General features: G+C 42.8%; 3 protein-coding genes and 1 long non-coding RNA gene across 5 annotated transcripts; 2 read left to right on the top strand and 2 right to left on the bottom strand.

Annotated features, from left to right (window-relative positions):
• The first annotated feature begins 499 nt into the window (after positions 1-499).
• LOC117762086 lies at positions 500-1,865 on the top strand. The gene is made up of 3 exons (XR_004613934.1): positions 500-556; positions 1,095-1,268; positions 1,807-1,865. It is a non-coding gene; the product is annotated as an uncharacterized LOC117762086 (long non-coding RNA).
• Positions 1,866-5,719: 3,854 nt separating this feature from the next.
• Positions 5,720-7,956, bottom strand: LOC117762085 (translation machinery-associated protein 7-like). The gene is made up of 4 exons (XM_034586539.1): positions 7,844-7,956; positions 7,231-7,286; positions 6,842-6,926; positions 5,720-6,154 (listed from the first exon to the last, which is right to left on the bottom strand). The coding sequence occupies exons 1-4, from the start codon at positions 7,857-7,859 to the stop codon at positions 6,120-6,122; spliced, it is 192 nt and encodes a 63-aa protein (XP_034442430.1). The 5' UTR covers positions 7,860-7,956; the 3' UTR covers positions 5,720-6,119.
• A 31-nt stretch (positions 7,957-7,987) lies between these two features.
• Positions 7,988-11,777, top strand: ccdc51 (coiled-coil domain containing 51). Its single transcript, XM_034586534.1, has 7 exons — positions 7,988-8,118; positions 9,079-9,164; positions 9,271-9,481; positions 9,636-9,773; positions 10,250-10,414; positions 10,650-10,856; positions 11,041-11,777. The coding sequence occupies exons 2-7, from the start codon at positions 9,160-9,162 to the stop codon at positions 11,638-11,640; spliced, it is 1,326 nt and encodes a 441-aa protein (XP_034442425.1). The 5' UTR covers positions 7,988-8,118; positions 9,079-9,159; the 3' UTR covers positions 11,641-11,777.
• Positions 11,778-12,733: 956 nt separating this feature from the next.
• LOC117762084 (membrane-spanning 4-domains subfamily A member 4A-like) lies at positions 12,734-17,745 on the bottom strand. Of its 2 annotated transcripts, XM_034586536.1 has the most exons (7): positions 17,539-17,745; positions 16,093-16,203; positions 15,033-15,089; positions 14,496-14,633; positions 14,088-14,201; positions 13,365-13,439; positions 12,734-13,275 (listed from the first exon to the last, which is right to left on the bottom strand). In XM_034586536.1, exons 1-7 carry the CDS (start codon positions 17,683-17,685, stop codon positions 13,192-13,194), a joined length of 726 nt encoding a protein of 241 aa, XP_034442427.1. In that variant the 5' UTR covers positions 17,686-17,745; the 3' UTR covers positions 12,734-13,191. The 2 variants fall into 2 exon arrangements, with proteins under 2 accessions (XP_034442427.1, XP_034442429.1); XM_034586538.1 differs by lacking the exon at positions 14,496-14,633.
• Positions 17,746-18,721: the final 976 nt, after the last annotated feature.

The following is an 18,721-nucleotide window of genomic DNA, read 5'->3' as shown; positions in this document are numbered from 1 at the left end:
ATAGTTTATTCTTCTTTCTTGTCAAACTAGAATTCCCAGCCTGCGTTTGTACGCCACCACCAACCAGTGCAGTGTCCGTCCCTCCAGGTTCCTGACATGTTGCATTCACAATAATATGAGGTCACTGTGACCTTTGACCTTTGACCACTGAAATCTAATCAGTTTATCTTTGAGTCAAAATGTGAAGAAATCCCCTAAAGACAGACTTGAGATATCATGTTCAAGAGGCCATGAACATGTTTTGTGACCTTGTCCTTTGACCTCTGACCACCTGAATCTAATGAGTTCCTCTGTTAGTCTGAATGAATTGTACCAAATTTGAAAGGATTCTCTTGAGGCTCTGATTTAATTCTCACAGATTTGATATTTTCTTTAATTACAGACTCCGTGGATGTCGACTCTCAGAGACTCAGTGTGAAGTCGTGGCCTCAGCTCTGAAGTCAGACCCCTCACATCTGAGAGAACTGGATCTGAGTTTCAACGACCTGAAGGAGTCAGGAGTGAAGCTGCTGTGTTCTGGACTGGAGAGTCCAAACTGTCAACTGGAGACTCTGAGGTCCTTAAATCCTTGTTCACTTTTCCAACTTTCTTTCTTATTCGGTCATTATTTATTTGAATTGTCTCAGTTCTGCTCTGCTCACTGTCCCTCAGTCATCTGTCACTCACCCAGCCTGTCAGTCACGTCCACCTCATCAACTCCATTCACCTGCACTCACCTGCTCCTGATCACTAAGAAAGTGTCAGTAAATAACATGTGGACTGAGGCCGAGCACTCGTCCTCCTCAGGTTTTCAAAATAAGACACATTCTTATTGAAACACGTTGGACAGTTGATAAGTATAGAAACAAACAGGAAGTGACTGTCAGGAGCCATCCCTACTTTAAACTGTGTTTAATTACACAAACCTGCTCAGTGACCAAACACACAGAGAAGAAGCTGATGAATGAAACAATGGTCCAACATGTCTGATCTGATATTTATCTTCAGGTCACAGACTGGACCGAGGTCAGCAGCATGTTGAGAGTCTGTGTTGACATGATGACGATCCACAACAACAGGAGGACACATTCAAATATTCATGTTTCTTTATCCAGGTTGAAGAGCTGCAGACTGTCAGAGATCAGCTGTTCTTCTCTGGCTTCAGCTCTGAGGTCAAACCCCTCTCACCTGAGAAAACTGGATCTGAGCTACAACGAGCTGCAGGATTCAGCAGTGAAGCTGCTGTGTTCTGAACTGGAGAGTCCAAACTGTCAACTGGAGACTCTGAGGTCCTTAAATCTTTGTTCACTTTTCAGACTTTCTTTCTTATTCGGTCATTATTTATTTGAATTGTCTCAGTTCTGCTCTGCTCACTGTCCCTCAGTCATCTGTCACTCACCCAGCCTGTCAGTCACGTCCACCTCATCAACTCCATTCACCTGCACTCACCTGCTCCTGATCACTAAGAAAGTGTCAGTAAATAACATGTGGACTGAGGCCGAGCACTCGTCCTCCTCAGGTTTTCAAAATAAGACACATTCTTATTGAAACACGTTGGACAGTTGATAAGTATAGAAACAAACAGGAAGTGACTGTCAGGAGCCATCCCTACTTTAAACAGTGTTTAATTACACAAACCTGCTCAGTGACCAAACACACAGAGAAGAAGCTGATGAATGAAACAATGGTCCAACATGTCTGATCTGATATTTATCTTCAGGTCACAGACTGGACCGAGGTCAGCAGCATGTTGAGAGTCTGTGTTGACATGATGACGATCCACAACAACAGGAGGACACATTCAAATATTCATATTTCTTTATCCAGGTTTAGGAGCTGCTGTCTGTCAGAGATCAGCTGTTCTTCTCTGGCTTCAGCTCTGAGGTCAAACCCCTCTCATCTGAGAGAACTGGATCTGACTGACAACAACGACCTGCAGGACTCAGGAGTGAAGGAGCTGTGTGGTTTTCTACAGAGTCCAACCTGTCGACTGGAGACTCTGAGGTCAGTTCACTGACTGACTTTTGTAGATCTCATATCTATAAAACAGCATTTATACACAATTGATCTCATTTAATTCTAATTTAACATAATTCCTGTTCATACATAACTTGAATCCATTCATTAATTAATTTGTGACATTTTAAATATTCAGCTACTTGTTAAAACACATCTGAGTTTAGTTCTGGATTTCCTAAACTGATCTGCAGGACAGAGACCGGGTCCAAATAATCTATTTTTACTGAATCAGGACTCGTTTTTAGTCCAACATGTCTGATTTCATATTTATCTTCCATGTTATTTGTCTGTGCTGACATGAATATGTGTCTGTTATTTTCACACATGAACTCAGTTTAATTTACAGTTAAGTTTTATTCTTTATCCAGGTTGGATCACTGCAGACTGTCAGAGATCAGCTGTTCTTCTCTGGCTTCAGCTCTGAGGTCAAACCCCTCTCATCTGAGAGAACTGGATCTGAGAAGAAACGACCTGCAGGACTCAGGAGTGAAGGAGCTGCTTGATCTAAAGCAGAGTCCAACCTGTCGACTGGAGACTGTGAGGTCAGTAGATGGTTGGAGTCAGTCCACGCTGCTTTCATCAGTATTTTACTAAACACAGTCATTATCACAGTACAGATCCAGGTTCTGTGCTACCAAGCAGGATTTGTGGTTATCAGGTTAACTTCAGGTTTAGTTTTTTCAGTCCTACGAAGCTCGTCCACTTCTTAACGAGGTAGATCACCATGGTAACTTCTCATGAACGGCTAACCTGCTCCAGGTTAAGTTGGAGATCAACCCGTATAAAAGCTCCGCCCACTGACCACAGTGACTCTACACTGTTGTGTGGTGCACACTCTCCTTAAAGGGAAGGATAAGGGACGTTTAAATCAACGTCTGGTTGGTTCAGTTGATCTCTAACTCACCCAGAACATCTCAATCTCTCCAGACTCATCCTGTCACCAAAACACCAGATGCACTCAGTCAGCTTCCTGAAGATAGGTCCATGTGTTTTTATTGAGTAGTGATGTCAGAGGTTTCACACAGTGTGTGTCCTCAGTCAGTGAGACAGTATGTGTCCTCAGAGTCAGTGAGTCAGTGTGTGTCCTCAGTGACAGTGAGACAGTGTGTGTCCTCAGAGACAGTTAGACAGTGAGTGTCCTCAGAGACAGTGAGACAGTGTGTCAAACTAAAGCTCATTATCGAGGCCACATCCTGGGATTCAAACGTTTCTCATCAAGAATCTTCTTCTCTTCCACTCTTCTTGTTAGTAAACAGATTCAGATTTCGTGGCCTCGAGTTATTTATCTTGTTCACTCACGTTATTATATCGTGGTCACGGAATATATTTTTACCAAATGCCACCAGGGGGCGCTGTAACTTACACATTGACACAATCCCAGATGTTTTAGCAGCTGTTCTTCCTGCATTTAGCAGCTGTGACTGAGTTTCTTTTATTCTGGATCATGTGTTTGTTCTCCTCTGATTTTTATTGTAGAACAGTTTGATCCTGGTTGTGAAATATGAGGCTCTGCTGTCAGTCAAACTGTCCATGTCTGTGATTGGTCATACACAGTATACCCCGCCCCTTTTGTGTGCACGCTCAGATCTCGATGAGGAAAACCTGAGTTAACTTAACGAGTTGATAACCAGCGTCATGTGACCACTTAGCCTGACTGTGTCTGTCAGGTTCAGTTGAGCTGGATCTCAGAAAGATCTCCTGGACATGTTGAAGTGGCTTCGTAGTTCAGGCCTCAGTGTTTCCTCAGTGAAGCTGTGAGAGGAGAATGAGGACAGACGTCAGGATTGGACAGAGACACAGAGAGACAACAGTCGGCCAATCAGACGAGCCAGAAGCTGCTTGGGATCATTTGATTGAGTAGACGACAGTTGTTGTTGTTTTCATGTGAACAGGAAATGAAGCTGGACCACAGCTGACAGCCTCACACGAGGAACAGAGACGGTGTCGTCTTCATCTGATCTGAGACAGTTTGTTCTCTCACTTCATCAGTGAAGAACTGATCAGGTGGATCTTTGTCACAGCTCTGAGATCAGTGTGACTGAAGCCTCTCCTCATCACCATGGTAACCAGGAGCTCTTTATACAGAGCAGAACCTCTGCTGAGGTACATCTGTCTCATCTGGTCCCAGTTTGTCAGAAGCAGATGTTCATCAACACACAGTGAAACATGTCTTCACCTGTAACAGCAGTAAATCCACCTCTCAGGTGTCCACTCTGCACTTTGACATGCAGAGGAAACACACTTAGCTCTTAGCGTGTTCATTCCAACACGTGAACATGAAGCAGAGAGGAAGCTGCTCCACCTCTGAACAGGACTGAAGTCCCTGCTGCTCTTTCTACTGGATGTGCTGCATCACTGACTCTCAGCTGATGAAGTGAGTCTCTGTAAACACTAATGTCTTCTTCTCTCAACAGATTGTGATCTTTGCGAAGGTGAGTGTGAAGAGGACAGTGTGTGTGGACGGAGGCTGAGCTGTGTCCTGAGGATCCAGAGGCTGAAGCAGCAGCAGCTTGTGTGTAGTCTCCAATCTACACAACCCCTAATCTGCATGTGTTTGTGAGATGAAGCCGGAGCACCTGTTTAAAACACGGGGAGAACATGCAGACTCCACACAGGAAGACCCCATCTGAACCAGATTCAAACCAGCAACCTTCTTGCCCCGATTGTGTTTATTCACATGAGGAATATGTTTATTGAAATGACACAACACAAGCAGAATATATAAACACTCTGATCAAGGGTGATCAGAGAGAAGTTGTCTAAATAATTGATAAGATTCTCAGCTGTTTCTGATATTTCTATTCTTGATGGTGTATTAGTGCCGACTGGGGGCAGATGGTGGTTGATATTATTTATAATTGTTAGAATTTTATCATTAAAGGTCATAAAGATATTGTTATTCAGGGATGGAGGGATACTGGGTTGGGTGGAGGTGTGACTCTGTCAGCTACAGAGCTGAAGACAAACCTGGGGTTGTTTTTATTTTCTTATATTAATGTGGATTAGTAGTCAGCTCTTGCTTTGTGGAGCCTTCTTTTAAACTTTAACGCTATTTTTCCAGGCTAGGTGATTTTCAGCAGTTGCTGGAGCGCCACTTCCTTTAGTTTTCTTGACGCTTGTTTTAATTCATGTGTGTTGGAATTATACCAGGGAGCTAATTTACTATGTTCTACACGCTTCTTCTTTAGAGGCGCTGTGGAGTCTAATGTAAATCATAATGACTTTACTGAGCTATCGACAAGATGGTCAATCTCAGTGGAGCTCGGGTTCTTAAAGAATTCGTTGGTTATATCGAGTGATAATATGGGTTTAAATGTAATTGGAATTATTTCCTTAAATTTAGCTACAGCACTATCAGGTAGACATCTAGAAAATGAGTTTTTTATTAATGGCCTATATTCTGATGAGAAATCCAAGGTTATTAAATTGTGGTCAATAGAATCTGTTGTACTAGCTCATAACGTGTCACTGCTTTTATGGAAAAAAATAAAATTATTTGATTGCCAATTATTGATTTCATGAGATCATCACTTCAGTTTAAACAGAAATCTGTCCTTGCTGCTGTTACTTTACTCACATCGTGATGGTTGAGATTGGAGAAGGATTATTTACAACTGACAAAAGAACTTAAAAAACAAGAAGTAATTACAAAAACTTTATTGGTATCTCACTGTTAAAAAATCAAAACAAAACAACTGAAGAAATAAGAGGGTGATTTGAGTTTAACTTGGAGACAAAACAAGATACAGCGGAGATCAGAATTTGTTAAGATGTCCACTTCTAAACTGCATTTGCAGGTTTTGGGTCAGTGTGTATGACTGAGGGAAGTGTTTTCAACAACAAATATCACAGTGTGGAACATCTAATTTCACGATAGTAGGGTGTCATGATGCGTGTACCAGGCCAGATTGGCAACAGATATTCCCGTCCCCGATATCCGCAAAATTATGAGACTCTTTTTCTACACATTTCCACTGGAGCAGCTTAACACCAAGGCCAGTTTTGAGTTTGACAGGGTTCATGTTTAACAGAGAACAGAGTCTTTCAGCAAGCATTCAAACGCCGCAGACGCAGGAAGCGAGGCCGGGGGGGGAAATGAACATCACCGTCACATTCAGATTTTACTTCTTGCCCGATTTCTTGATTCCGCTGCCACCTGGAGGGGAAAAAGGGAAAGTTAACAAAACCTCCAATCTGACCAGTTATTCCTGTGGTCAAGTAGAGCCATGTTTTAATATCAAATAGGTGAATGAATGTGTTCGTGTGTCTAAAAGACAAAGACTATACATGGAATTTGAACTTCCTGGGAGTTCATATGATCCATTACATGTGAGGTTTAAATAATCAAAACATTCACATTACAGTCCAGACCATGAGTATTTATACAATTTACAACTCTCTTGTTCTTGAGGTTCTTGCTTCAGCAAAGTCACATTGAAAGAAAATTAAAAAAAAGAAACTACACATATCAGACTGAGACACTTTCAATACATCAGGAAGCATCTCTACCCTCTAGTTCTGCAGTGCTGCTCCAACAAGGGAAATCAGGAGCTGGTTTATGAGTCAACCACAGCACCGTGTTGAGAATAAACTAACATGATTGATTAAGACAATATTGATAATTATATCATGATCATTTGGAAGTTTTGTTTTATGAGGGTGGGTTGCTTCCAATTTGTTCGTGTGCCTGATACCACGTATAAATGACCATGTGACACGTGTTCAGATCATATGTTTAGATCAGGTTGTTATGGTTCTTCTCTCCACTGTGTGTTCATGCAAACAACTTAAAGGAGCTATAATGACACCGTTTCTCATCTACCTCTAACTAACTAGCTCTTACCTAAATTTCCTTTTGCAGCTTTGACCTTCAGTGCATCCAAAGCCTTCTGGTCTTCCTTCTGCTTCTGCTTGTAGGCGACATCCTCCTGCAGACACAACGCAAGCTTACAATCCTCTGACTTCACGCCTGTCCCATGTCGCTCTTATATCTGGGTTACAACTAACAGTCAGTTTTTAACCATTAGTTAATAATAAAAAAAATACACAAAAACAGCTTCATCATCATCTTCCTGAAACACATATCCAACGGACACTAGACGGAGCTTTGTGAACAAGTGGGGGCTTTCTATAATCGTTCCTGGCAAATTGTAAACAATACAAGTACTGTGTATATTATTCATCATGTACAATCGTCATGGAGCGACAGTTTAGCCCGAGAGGAAAACTCACTTCGTCCATTTCCTTGGACTGTTTCTTTGGGGCCTTCAGTGGTTTCTTCTTGCCTCCTGAGGACACAATGAGTGAGTGTTAGCGCACAATCTGGAAATAACAACATCTTAAAAACACTGAAGGCGTGGACTTCCAATGCCATGCACATCGAGAGCACGTTATCGTTCGACGTCATTGGTGCACATCGATGAGATCATGTCAGTTTATTAGAACATACGGTTATTATAGCTGTCGGTAACTCAAGCTGCTAAAAAAAAAAAAATTACGTCGATTTTGATTGGCTAATTTATCTAAACGACATGTCACGCTGCGCATCTCCCTCAGAAGACAGCGCAGGGTTCACGAGCCACTCACTGGACACAGCATCTGTTGTGTTTGAATATTAACCGGCAGCACAAATTGTTAACGCGGAGGGTTTTTGGTTTTTTTTTTTTAATACGTGAAAAAGATGATTCTCAGCGTCACGCTTTCGGGCTAGCTAGCGGCTAACAGCTAGCTGCAGCCGCCAGTGTAGCACGCCCCGCTGAGTTGCATTACACCGTTAAAAAGAAAACCCAATGGTGTACATGTTCCGTTGAGTCTAAACCGAGCCTCGTGTGAAGCAACACCTCACCTTCTCTGCCAGACATGTTTCTACCGGGCTGCACTCGACGAGAGGGAAGAAATGGACGAGAGTCTGTGTCGCGACCGGATGAAGACGCTGTCGCTCTAATCCGCGCTGTCAGGACCCCAGTGGCCTCCGAACCGGAAGTAGAATGACTTGTGGCGCGCCTGATCGGAAATCTCGCCCGGCTGCTGGTCGTTTCCCATTCGGAGATGCTAACCAGTTAGCCACAACGAAACCGTGTCCGAGTGTCATGTGCGCGGTGACAACGTCGGCGGAAGCAGGTACGTTCATTTTTAATGCCGCGTTGGATTTGTGAAACCACGACACGGGAGGTTTACGCCGGAAAAAGCCACTTTAGCTGTTAGCAGCGTGGTGCTAACTGGCTAGTTGGGGATGAAGCAAGGGCAAGGGCAGAGATCTGGAGAGAACATGTATTATAATAAGATAAACACCTTGTGAACATCACTATTCTATAGTCTGATTATTCATTTAATAATATCGCGAGGCACGAATTGTAATGTTCAATGGTGAGGACACAGTGTCTCGAGACGTGTGTGTCATTCCACTGTTTGTAGGTCGTACACTTTAGTTGTCACATTGTGTTTGGGATCAGTTGTGATATTTAATTAACAAATATATTTTAGATGCAAGTATTAATATGTCACATTTTTCTATCTGTCTGTGAACATTATGAGTTTGTGTTTTCATCCCATTTCATTCACTTTCATTTCTTGTCCTGTTTTTAAATAGTTTATAGCCTTTAAATGAATGTAACGGTATCTCACTGATTGCATTTCTATTTGTTTTGTCTATTTTAAAGTTTGATTGATTTTGTCAGCAGGGGTCGTTTATTCTTCCTCGTGCTGTTTTGATCTTCTCAGTGTCATCTCTGGGTTGGGATTTTCAAAACAAAGCTTCAGTTCAACGATACACTTCTTTGAATTAAGTGTTAATAAGAACGCTGTTGGTAGCAATTACTGTTATTGAAATCAAAAGACATTAAAGCACATTATTTGTATGACATTGTATTCAGCTGCAACGTCATTTATTGTTTTGACAAAAAGTTAAAATTGCATGGCAGGGGAAATCTGATGAATAATCAGTATTGTCTATTTTACTGACCCAAAACTTTTGAAATCTAAATAAGATAAGATAATAATGTTTTAAGAGGCTGGACCCTGTTCAGCGACATGAACAGTTTGTAGTTTATCAATCATCCAATTGTTTCTTTGTTCTCACAGGTGCCTGTTCCAGTTTGAACTCTGTAGCTGCATTGAGTGTGAAGCACTGACCAGCTGCTCCTCTGACTGCTGCTCTTCTCCATGAGGTACTTCTATATAATTTAGTCGTGTACAGGGCAGACATGAGCTTAATGGCTGCTTCTATGTACAAACAGCAGAACTTAATGATTAACATTATCCTTACTGCCTCAGGTACAGAGGAGCACAGCTCTGTCGCTGGGCTCATGGCTCGTGCTGCCTGTCCCGCCTCTCCCTCTCTGGATCGCTGTGTGGCAGAACTACTTTAGTCCGAACCTACAGTGCTCATCATGAGCCAAGCTCCCCGCCACCCCCTAACCCTGCACCTCCTGAGGGGAAGGGTGGAGCTGAGGTGGTGAAGGAGCGGGCCCTGGCTGCCCTACAGGTACAGGAAGTACTTCCCCTTTTCATACAAACTTTCCAAACCCTAGACTTCACTCCAAAATGAATTATTCAAACTGTATTAATAAAAACAATCATCTACTATTACAAAGAAACACAGAACCAACCTGAAACTCAGCTTTCTCCCCCTCCTCCAGTATGCAGGTGAGCTGGGGCGACAGTGGGGTCAGAGGTCGGCTCAAACGGCCACTGCCTCAGTCAACTACTGGTGGGAGAGGTACGAGGAGTTTGTCGGGCTCAACGAGGTCCGGGAGGCTCAGACCAACGTCACTGAGGTCAGCAGACAGCAAGATGCACCTCAACCCTCAAGCTCAGTTCACCCACTCTCATGTAAATGGGTTAGCTCAAATATGGGACACAGCTCTATGTATAACTCATTACAATTTAACAACATCACAATCTGGAGCCTCCAAAATGACCATGAATCATCACCTCTTCGAAACAGAAGGGACCAAAGAGGGAGGCTCCATGTTTCTGATGACAGGGGGACACACCCGGCTTTCTGTTTATTTGCTGCCCCTTATTTGTTTGGAATATGAATTTGACAGGTGTTGAATTCTTATGCATTGTCCCTTTTTAAAGCCTGATTCAGACAAGGTGTGTGTGTGTCTCAATCTCAAAGAAAAGTCAGGTGCTGTGAATACAGGGTGATTTTTAGAGTGATTTTATTCTTCAGCATGTGTATGATGCAATTTGTAGAGGGGATCTCCACCAATCTTTACATGTCTTAGGTTGTATGTGTTTCTTCTAGGCCGAGGCAGCGTTCATGGTGGCCAGAGGGATGGTGCGTGAGGCGCATGCCAGCCTGGAGGCCCTGCAGGTCAGGCTGAAGGAGGTCCGGGACCGGCTGGACCGAGTGTCCAGGGAGGAGGCTCATTACCTGGAGCTGGCGACGCTGGAGCACAAACTGCTGCAGGTTAGTTCAGGTGACTGAAAATGCTCCTGTGATGTTGTTTAAGGTTTCACTGTGTCCAAGATGAACGTAGTTTGAGTACATTCATTCTATAAGTGGTATCTTACAAGCGACTAAGTGACCATGCATATTCCAAAGACATCTGTTAAAACTGACAGGTCGGTTGAATTGAACTCATTATAACACCCCCCCACCCCCCCCGTCCTTCGCTCTCTCTCTCTCTCTCTTCTGACCACAGGAGGAGCGTCGTCACCGGACAACGTATGAGAATGCTGAGGGTTCGGAGAGGGAGAAGTTCAATTTGTTTTCAGTAGCCGTCAGAGGGAGCCACGAAAAGGAGAGGACAAGAGCCGAACGGACCAAGAACTGGTCCATCATTGGCTCGGTGCTGGGAGCCCTGATCGGGGTCATGGGATCAACGTATGTCAACCGTGTCCGCCTGCAGGTGAGGAGGGCTAATGAAAGCTTTGGTCTCTCAGCTGGTAGTTTTTTTTATGTGTGTCGACAGATTTTGTCACTTGCTCTTTGTTTCGTGTGCTGTATATTTTCCTTGTACGAGCACCTCACCAGGATTTCAGTGTGCTTTGATCTTCGCTCAGCTGATGCATCTGCACTTCTTTCATCTGTAGGAGCTGAAGACTCTGCTGCTGGAGGCCCAGAAGGGTCCAGAGAGTCTGCAAGACGCTCTCAAAGTCCAGGCAGGAAACCATCGCTCCCAGCGGGACGAGCTCCGAGCTCTCATTGACAGCCTCAAGGTCACTTTGAATGACGCTTTCACACCGAGGAGCGCAGTCCTCAAAGTCCAGAGAGCTCCAGCACCAGAGCCACCCAGTGTGCCTGTCTCAGCCTTAAAAGACCTCACCATCTTTAGCCAAAGGACACAGTCCCTGCTCGAGTCCCTCCAACCACAACTGGGACAACTGGAGCAAGGACTTGGTAGAGTTGAGAGCAGATTGTCTGTGGTGAAAGGGCTGCTGGACGCCAAACCACAGGCCGAAACCCAGGCTCCAGAGCCGCGGGTAGAGAGACCAGAGAGAGAAGAGAGAGTGGACCTGTGGGAATCTGAGGCGGCGGCGGCGGCGGCGGCGGCGGCGAGGCGTCTTGAGGAGACCCAGAGGACGCTGGGAGAAGGAATAAGGACAAACACTATTTATAATGCTGTGTTTACTTGCACCGCCACCGCCATCACCATCTCTGCCGTCTACCTGATGCTCAGGGGAGCTGGTTAGACGTGATACTGCCAGACTGATACGTTATCAGACACTGGGGAAATAAAATCTGAATTATATCATAATATAACATTGATGTGGTTGGAAGCATAGACTGTAAATAAAGATGGACGACACGTCTCCACTTCCTGTTGTTTTACAAATATTAAGCCTCCGATTTTGGAAGCTGTCATGTCGTCCATCTTTATACACAGTCTGTGTTTGTGAGTAATCTCTAATGAACGAGTTCCAGGTATTTTGGGTTGATGTCTACTGAACCACTAACGCTGCTTTCAGATACTTTGTGATATCAAGATAAAATATATAGAGAATTTAACATGATCGCTGAGCAATATAAGTTTTCATCATCTCTTTTCCATCACTGTACAATAAATGTTTAATTCACTTCGACTCATGATATAAAACAAAGCAAATCCTCCCAGTTGTGAAGCTGGAATCAGGACGTCTTTGATTTTCTAAATGTATTTGTTTATTTTGTCTCATTATCTATTGGACCAATCTATTGGACCCCCCCCCACTCCCCCCCCCCACTAGGTATACCTGAACTTTGAAAGCAGATTCCCTCGTGTAAGGATTCAGTGTTTGTATCTGGAGTTGGACCGGCTGAGAGTGATGGACCATATTTCCGTCTCTCCATGTTAAAATAACTCAGTGCTCATACGTACGGAGAACACACACAGTGACAGTTCACTGATTCTCTTCAGATTATTGAGATCACAAAACAAAAATCTCATCTCACAGGACATGAACTGGACCTCGGGACAAGATTCATAAAGTATTGATGAAGCTATAACGAGAATAAGTGAGTTTTTAATAATCAGGGTAAGAAAAACATCCTTTAATTCAAATAATTAAGGTCTCATTTCTCACCAGTAATCACTGTAATCCTGTAAAATTTTAACTGTGAGAAAATGTCTGAAAACGTAAATGAGGTTCGGCAGACTCCTCCATTGCTCTACCTCCAGAGCTGCTTTGTGCTGTCATGTTTGCATTAGTTTGTCATGTTGACTGTGTGCACCAAGCTGATGATGATGATGAAGATGATGAAGATGATCACTGCAGGTCTGTCTTCCTGACTCACTGATGTTTTTACATGTTTTTACAATGCTTCGCTGATTAATCGAGTGGTTCATAAAATCCACTAGATCCAGATTTTTTTTTTTATTGCATAAACTCAATTGCTCTTATTGCACCAACTCCCTGAACATGTCGGAATTCCTCCATGTCATTCTGGTTTCTGTTTTTTTTTTTTTTTCCTCTCGTAAAAAGTACTCAAAACTTAGAACACAGTACGACATAGTACACACAGAGGATATGATGAGAGTTGTGCAAACCGGAGTAGTGCAGATATAAGAATGTAGTTTAATCATTTCAGAAGGTGAACAGCCGACACGTTGTGCTTTTCTGATGTCAAATCTTACACAAGTCAGTTTAGGTTTTGAAAGCGAGAAAACATTGAAGCCATTTTCCTGGATGGCTCACGGGCGTGCACGTAAAGAGATCTGTATCAGTCCTAATGTTGCCAGGTCATGCAGAAGAGGCAGGTTGTTTTCAGCTGATGACAGAATCGTAGGTTGGAGGCTCAGGTTCACCTGTGGCTCTCGGTTGTTGTGAGTCTTTAGAATTGTTCTGCACCTGTAAAACACACATAAGGGTTCAAATTTTCCTTCTGACGTTAGAGACAGAATCCACAGGTGCTCATGGCTTCACAGATGTGACCTGACCTGTGAGACGGGCGGAGCCGCTGCTGGTACCTCGGGTAAACCCAACGCTGCAGGTATAACAATAACTGATCTCGGCTGGAAGACAAAACACAGGGTGATTCAATGTTTCCTCACGAGCTGCAGACGTGAGGAGAGAAGAAGCCACATCTGTTTCTGATGATGTTACGGCTGGATCACAGCTGGATCACCTGTGGCTTCTACAGTTCTGTTCAATTGTCTAATAGTCATATTTACTTCTATTTACTTCATCTTGTTCAAGGCTATCTGTGGCCTAGATCTTTGTAACCAATGTCTGCTGCACACTTGTGGATTTTCAAATTTGAACTGCTTTTAATAACCACAGACATAACGACAGGTGTAACAGATTTGTACTCTTTTAATAAAACGCACACACTAGATCCAGTCGAGACGCACGAACACACACTTGGCGTTTAAACAAGCGATTTCCGAGCGGCGACATCAAATGTGACTTCGGATTAAAAACAAGCATGGAGGCGGGTTGCCACTGTCTGAAGCTGCTTGCACTAAAGTTTGTGTTAGTTTTGCTGCTGTTACAATTCCTAAAGTTTGTCCGTTTCTACTGTTGACCTGGTGCGGGACACAAGAGAAATGGGGCCGATAATCCTCCAGTGTGCAGCAGGCATCAGATCAGTTCATCATATGTTGAGCACTGAAGAGTAATCTATCTGACACTGATCTGCTATCAGTCACTGGTTGACTCACCTCTCCGCTGCAGTTGCAAGTGGCGTTGCAGGCGATTCCTGCGACGACGATCGAGACAATCAGCTCTAATAGGTTAGCAATAGCCAAGACCCCCGAAAAGCCTGCCATCCGACCCTGACAACACACACACACACACATAGAATAACAGAGTTGAGGTAAATCAACAGCCTTGTCTGCCCTGCTAAGCTCGTAAAGCTTTGATTCCCCAAAATTCATTACACAAAAAACTTTGAAAAATTGAGAGCCATGCAAAGAGCTATTCAAAAAGATCTTAATGACCAACTTAGCGTAGTAAGGATCAAATAATGAGTAAGATGAGTAAGACTGAAGCTTGCAGGACCCAGACCAAGAGTCTACAACTTCTTTGCTGCCCTGGTGTTAAGTATGAAGGACCATCAAACTGCATACCTGATAAATGTAGCAGGTATATTGGTCATTTTCGCCGTAGCATTGAGGGATCAAGCCTGCAGCATCCAGAGAGTAGAGGATGGTCCCGGTGGTGGAAAAAACTGCTGCAATGACACAGAAAGCCAGAGCAGCGTTCACCTGGCAGGGAGACGAGAGACACAACGTCAGGACACCTGGACAGAGGGGATGGTGCTGCTATTCTCTGACCGACCCGGCTTTACTCTAGTCTGACTTGTTCAATGGGGCTTTGTATCAGAGGTGATTAGGCCACGATCACAACCATATATGTCGTTATGTTATTGGCCGCTGATGGAGCACATGGGTTTCTTCCTGGCACTCCGACTTGGGACAGACTGGGGTTAAGTTAACCGCAGACTCTAAATTGATCGTTGAGTTGGCTGGTGGAGGGACGACTCGCACCGGCCACTGGCTTTGATCAACTCCGCCTTTTCAGCCTTGTTAACGGCGCCGTTATCACCGCCATGAACCTGGAAGGCCAGAAGAATCAAAATGAAGTAGCAGCAGTGAGTCACTGACCAGAGAGCGGGTGAGATATCTCCCAGCAGCCACTGTCAGGGATCCAGCTGTGATGTACTGCAACAGACAAGCACATAGATAATCTTTAGTTTATGACCTCAATGACATCACTTCCTGTAACATGTTTCCTAAAAAGCCTTTGTTAATCCCCGCACATCGTGATATTACCAACATGTCTTTTCTGATTTATTATTAACCAAGGAGGTTATGTTTCTGTTATATGTTATATACGAATTTCCACGAAACCTACTGGAAGGATGGGACGTGGGCGAAGAAAGAATCCATAACATTTTGTCTTGGATCCGGACAAAGGGGAATATGGAGGGATTTTTCTTTCCACTTTATTAACATTGCAAGAAACCAGGGCATTTTTGGACGTTTTCACAGAATTCTCAGGGAATAAGTCATGACTGTAGATGTACTTTTGTTTTATTTTAGACATATTTACAGGATTTATATAAGGGGACCGAAGTATGCACTTTATTACCTCCACCAATCAGGTCATATTTTCATTGGCACAACAAAACTTGTTGTGGGGGTCAGGAAAGGGGCCGATCAGGTTTAGGGGCCGGATCGAACCTTTTCATTGATTTCTCAGGGAATAATTCTTGGATCCTGATGGAGATCATCTGATATATTTAGGGGACTGATATTTACGAGTTTGTGCAATTTGGTGCAGATCCAAATAAAATCCTGGCTTTAGTGAAATAAAATCTTAAGGGGACTTTTTCGGTCTTGCTAGGTACGTACTCTAGTTTGAATTCTGTATTTTAATGTTTAATTTTAATTCTATCCTATAATAAAGGTTATAATTAAATATTTAATAAAGGAAACATCTGCACGCTACAGCAGCATTTTCTATTCATTGTCTGCAAGCAGCAAGTTCCAAAAAGCCTGAAAAACAATAAGGAGATTTACCATTAGAGGGCGCTGTATAACTCTTTTTTTCCCCATGTGTGTTGAAAGAGTATAATTGATAATGACTCCTCCTTCATGTTCTGGCTCAGTACATAAAGTACTTACAGCCTGAAAACAGAGCAGCACATTAAGGTTGACTCACGACCAAAGTTCCCCAGACCCAGAGGCCGGAGAACGCGGCAATCGTGTCCGCTGGAATCGCCATGGCGATGCCAAACAGCAGAACGATGAGGCCGACCATGATCTGAATTGTCTGGAGGCACAAACACAAACAAAGGAGTGAACTCAGGTTTCAGACAAACTAATGAAGATGAAGGAAGAAGAATGAAAGTCCAGTGTGTAAGATTTAGGTGAAAGGATCGATTGGCCGAAATTGAATATAAAATAACCCTAGTGATGTTTTCACTAGTGTTTCATCTAAATTGTAAGAATTGTTGTTTTCTTTACCCTTGAATGGGCCGTTTATATTTAAATACTTTATTTTTAAATACTTTTATAATCACACATGCAGCGGGGGGCCTCTCTATGGAGGCAGCCATGTTTTTTACAGGAGCCCAAACTGGACAAACTAAACCTTTTGAGTTTTTTTGACAACTGAAGCTACCACAGGTTCTCTGTCATGTTTGGAAGGGGGGGGGTGTTCAGCTGCAACATGACACTTCACCACTAGATGTCACTACATTCTACACACTGCACCTTTACATCTCTGATTTGTTTGGTTCATTTTGCTTTTCTAACAAACAATATGAAATCAGATAATTACTCATAGGGGCTGGGTGATTTAACAATATCAGAACTTACTACAATCAAATTTACTTCAATAGCAATAACATAAATCTAATATATTGATATATTATGCATAATGCAGTTAAAGTAAGGAGATACAATGCATAATTGAATTGTCATTCAGTCTTTAAACTTGAAATAAGTAATAATGTGACGTTTATATTCGTATCTTAATGTGATTTTTGGCCATATCATCCAGCCCCTATTGCTCACAAGTAACATTCAGCATTTAAGGAACGCAGTAACTCCAAAGCTGACAAATTAACATTACACCTGTAAACTACATTAAATACACAACATATAACAACGTGTGTGTGTGTGTATGTGTGTGTGTGTGTGGTACACGATCATATTTTGATGGACAGTAGAAGAGATGAACAGAACTGCTTCTGCCATTTTAAACCCGAAATTGTGAAATGTGAGGTAAAAGTTTATCCACTCGGTTCGAGTGGATTTCACTCTCCTTCAGAATTGGTCGACATTTCATAAAAGCTTAAAACCTTCACATGAAATTTATGAATTTGATCGTTCAGCTCTAATGTCTTTGTCATTAGTCGAGTTTACAGCACATCTAACAAATAAGAGCAGACTTTGGAAATAAACTCACAATAAAAGCTTCAAATGAAAGATAATAAACACAAGGAAATAACGTTCTAATCAAAAGTAGCATTTACTGATCCATATGGGAAGATAAAAAATTTATAAATAAATAAAAAAATGGTAAGTTTCCATCTTGTTGCATTTCCCTCGGATAACTGTAGAAATCCGTGTATCGTCTCCACACACTGATGCTGAATCTTACCCCGAGCACAGTTGGATGGTTCTTGCTGAACTTCTGGACTCCCACACAATGTGGGAGTCCAGCACCCTGGGGAGCACCGTGGGGAAATGGGTGCACATGGGTGACCACCAGCACGCCCTCCGCCGTCGTGTACATGGATGAAGACATGTTTCTGCTCTTCTGAACCCACGGCTTCCTGCTCAGTTCACATTTAAGATGACGGGTTAACAATGATGAGAGAATCATTAACGCAGAGCCCTGATGTACTGCCCCTTTACCACTCTGCGGTGCCTGAACTGTTACTGGAACAGGAACTGAGATGATGCACAGGGAAATAAAATCATGAAGTTCAAGCCAAACATTTACAGAACATAATAAACAGAGTAGTTGACCCAGAAACTAGAGCAGTTCTCTATAGAGCAGGTTCCTCCACCACAAGGTCAAACAGTCCTACACACGACTGTCTGCTTCTTATAGGTATATATGTGTGTGTGTGTGTGTGTGTGTGTGTGTGTGTGTGTGTATGTGTGTGTGTGTGTGTGTGTGTGTGTGTGTGTGTGTGTGTGTGTGTGTGTGTGTGTGTGTGTGTGTGTGTGTGTGTAATAAGGAAACACTTATCAGACAAATAAAGTTAAAGACTTTCACCTTTGGACACGATCTTCCAGCTTGTATTACAGCTGCCGGGAAGCTCTTGTTTGCCAAGTTAATCTTTACGATGTAGAGAAAATTACGTGAATGCTTCTATAATCAGTTGATTCTTTACAGTAACTGGTCGTGAAATGTGATGTTCATCTTCATCCACAGCACAAGTGTAGACAAAGTCAGCTACTACAGCTGTAATATTTATGTTTTAACACCCACTGAACACATTGAACCAGATCTTCGGTCTAAAGTCAGTGGATTCAAAACCTTGTGACGCATCAATCATCTCAAACAAGTGGTTTCTCCAGCTGCAGATCAGACCTGCATCATATTCAGGAGGATTTTTGCTTTTATTATTATCCTAGATTCTAAGATAAGATAAGATAACATTGACTTTATTAATCCCGAAGGAAACTCTTGTGCCAGCTTGTGCCAAGATTTACAGTAGCACGATATACAATAGAGTCCAGTTGAATAAAACGTCGGAAAAATATAAGTGAAAATGAAACTATAAAGTGCATATGGAGTAAATGGACCAGTGGCTGAAAGAAATAACAATAAA

Source organism: Hippoglossus hippoglossus, chromosome 5, assembly GCF_009819705.1.
Source record: "Hippoglossus hippoglossus isolate fHipHip1 chromosome 5, fHipHip1.pri, whole genome shotgun sequence".
Lineage (NCBI taxonomy): Eukaryota > Metazoa > Chordata > Actinopteri > Pleuronectiformes > Pleuronectidae > Hippoglossus > Hippoglossus hippoglossus.
Note: the sequence above shows the minus strand (reverse complement) of the source record. Positions and strands in the feature narration are given on the sequence as shown.

What these genes read in the sequence shown, in the direction of transcription:
- LOC117762085 (XM_034586539.1), bottom strand. An exon ending in AGTCCAAGGAAATGGACGAA is followed by an intron (nt 6,927 to 7,230) that starts GTGAGTTTTCCT and finishes TTGTGTCTGCAG; the next exon opens with GAGGATGTCGCCTACAAGCA. An exon ending in AGCTGCAAAAGGAAATTTAG is followed by an intron (nt 6,155 to 6,841) that starts GTAAGAGCTAGT and finishes TTTCCCCTCCAG; the next exon opens with GTGGCAGCGGAATCAAGAAA.
- ccdc51 (XM_034586534.1), top strand. An exon ending in GGGCCCTGGCTGCCCTACAG is followed by an intron (nt 9,482 to 9,635) that starts GTACAGGAAGTA and finishes CCCCTCCTCCAG; the next exon opens with TATGCAGGTGAGCTGGGGCG. An exon ending in TCAACCGTGTCCGCCTGCAG is followed by an intron (nt 10,857 to 11,040) that starts GTGAGGAGGGCT and finishes TTTCATCTGTAG; the next exon opens with GAGCTGAAGACTCTGCTGCT.
- LOC117762084 (XM_034586536.1), bottom strand. Translation starts at nt 17,685, where the DNA reads ATGTCTTCATCCATGTACACGACGGCGGAGGGCGTGCTGGTGGTCACC. An exon ending in ACCATCCAACTGTGCTCGGG is followed by an intron (nt 16,204 to 17,538) that starts GTAAGATTCAGC and finishes TTGTGCCTCCAG; the next exon opens with ACAATTCAGATCATGGTCGG. An exon ending in GATATCTCACCCGCTCTCTG is followed by an intron (nt 14,634 to 15,032) that starts GTCAGTGACTCA and finishes TCTCCCTGCCAG; the next exon opens with GTGAACGCTGCTCTGGCTTT.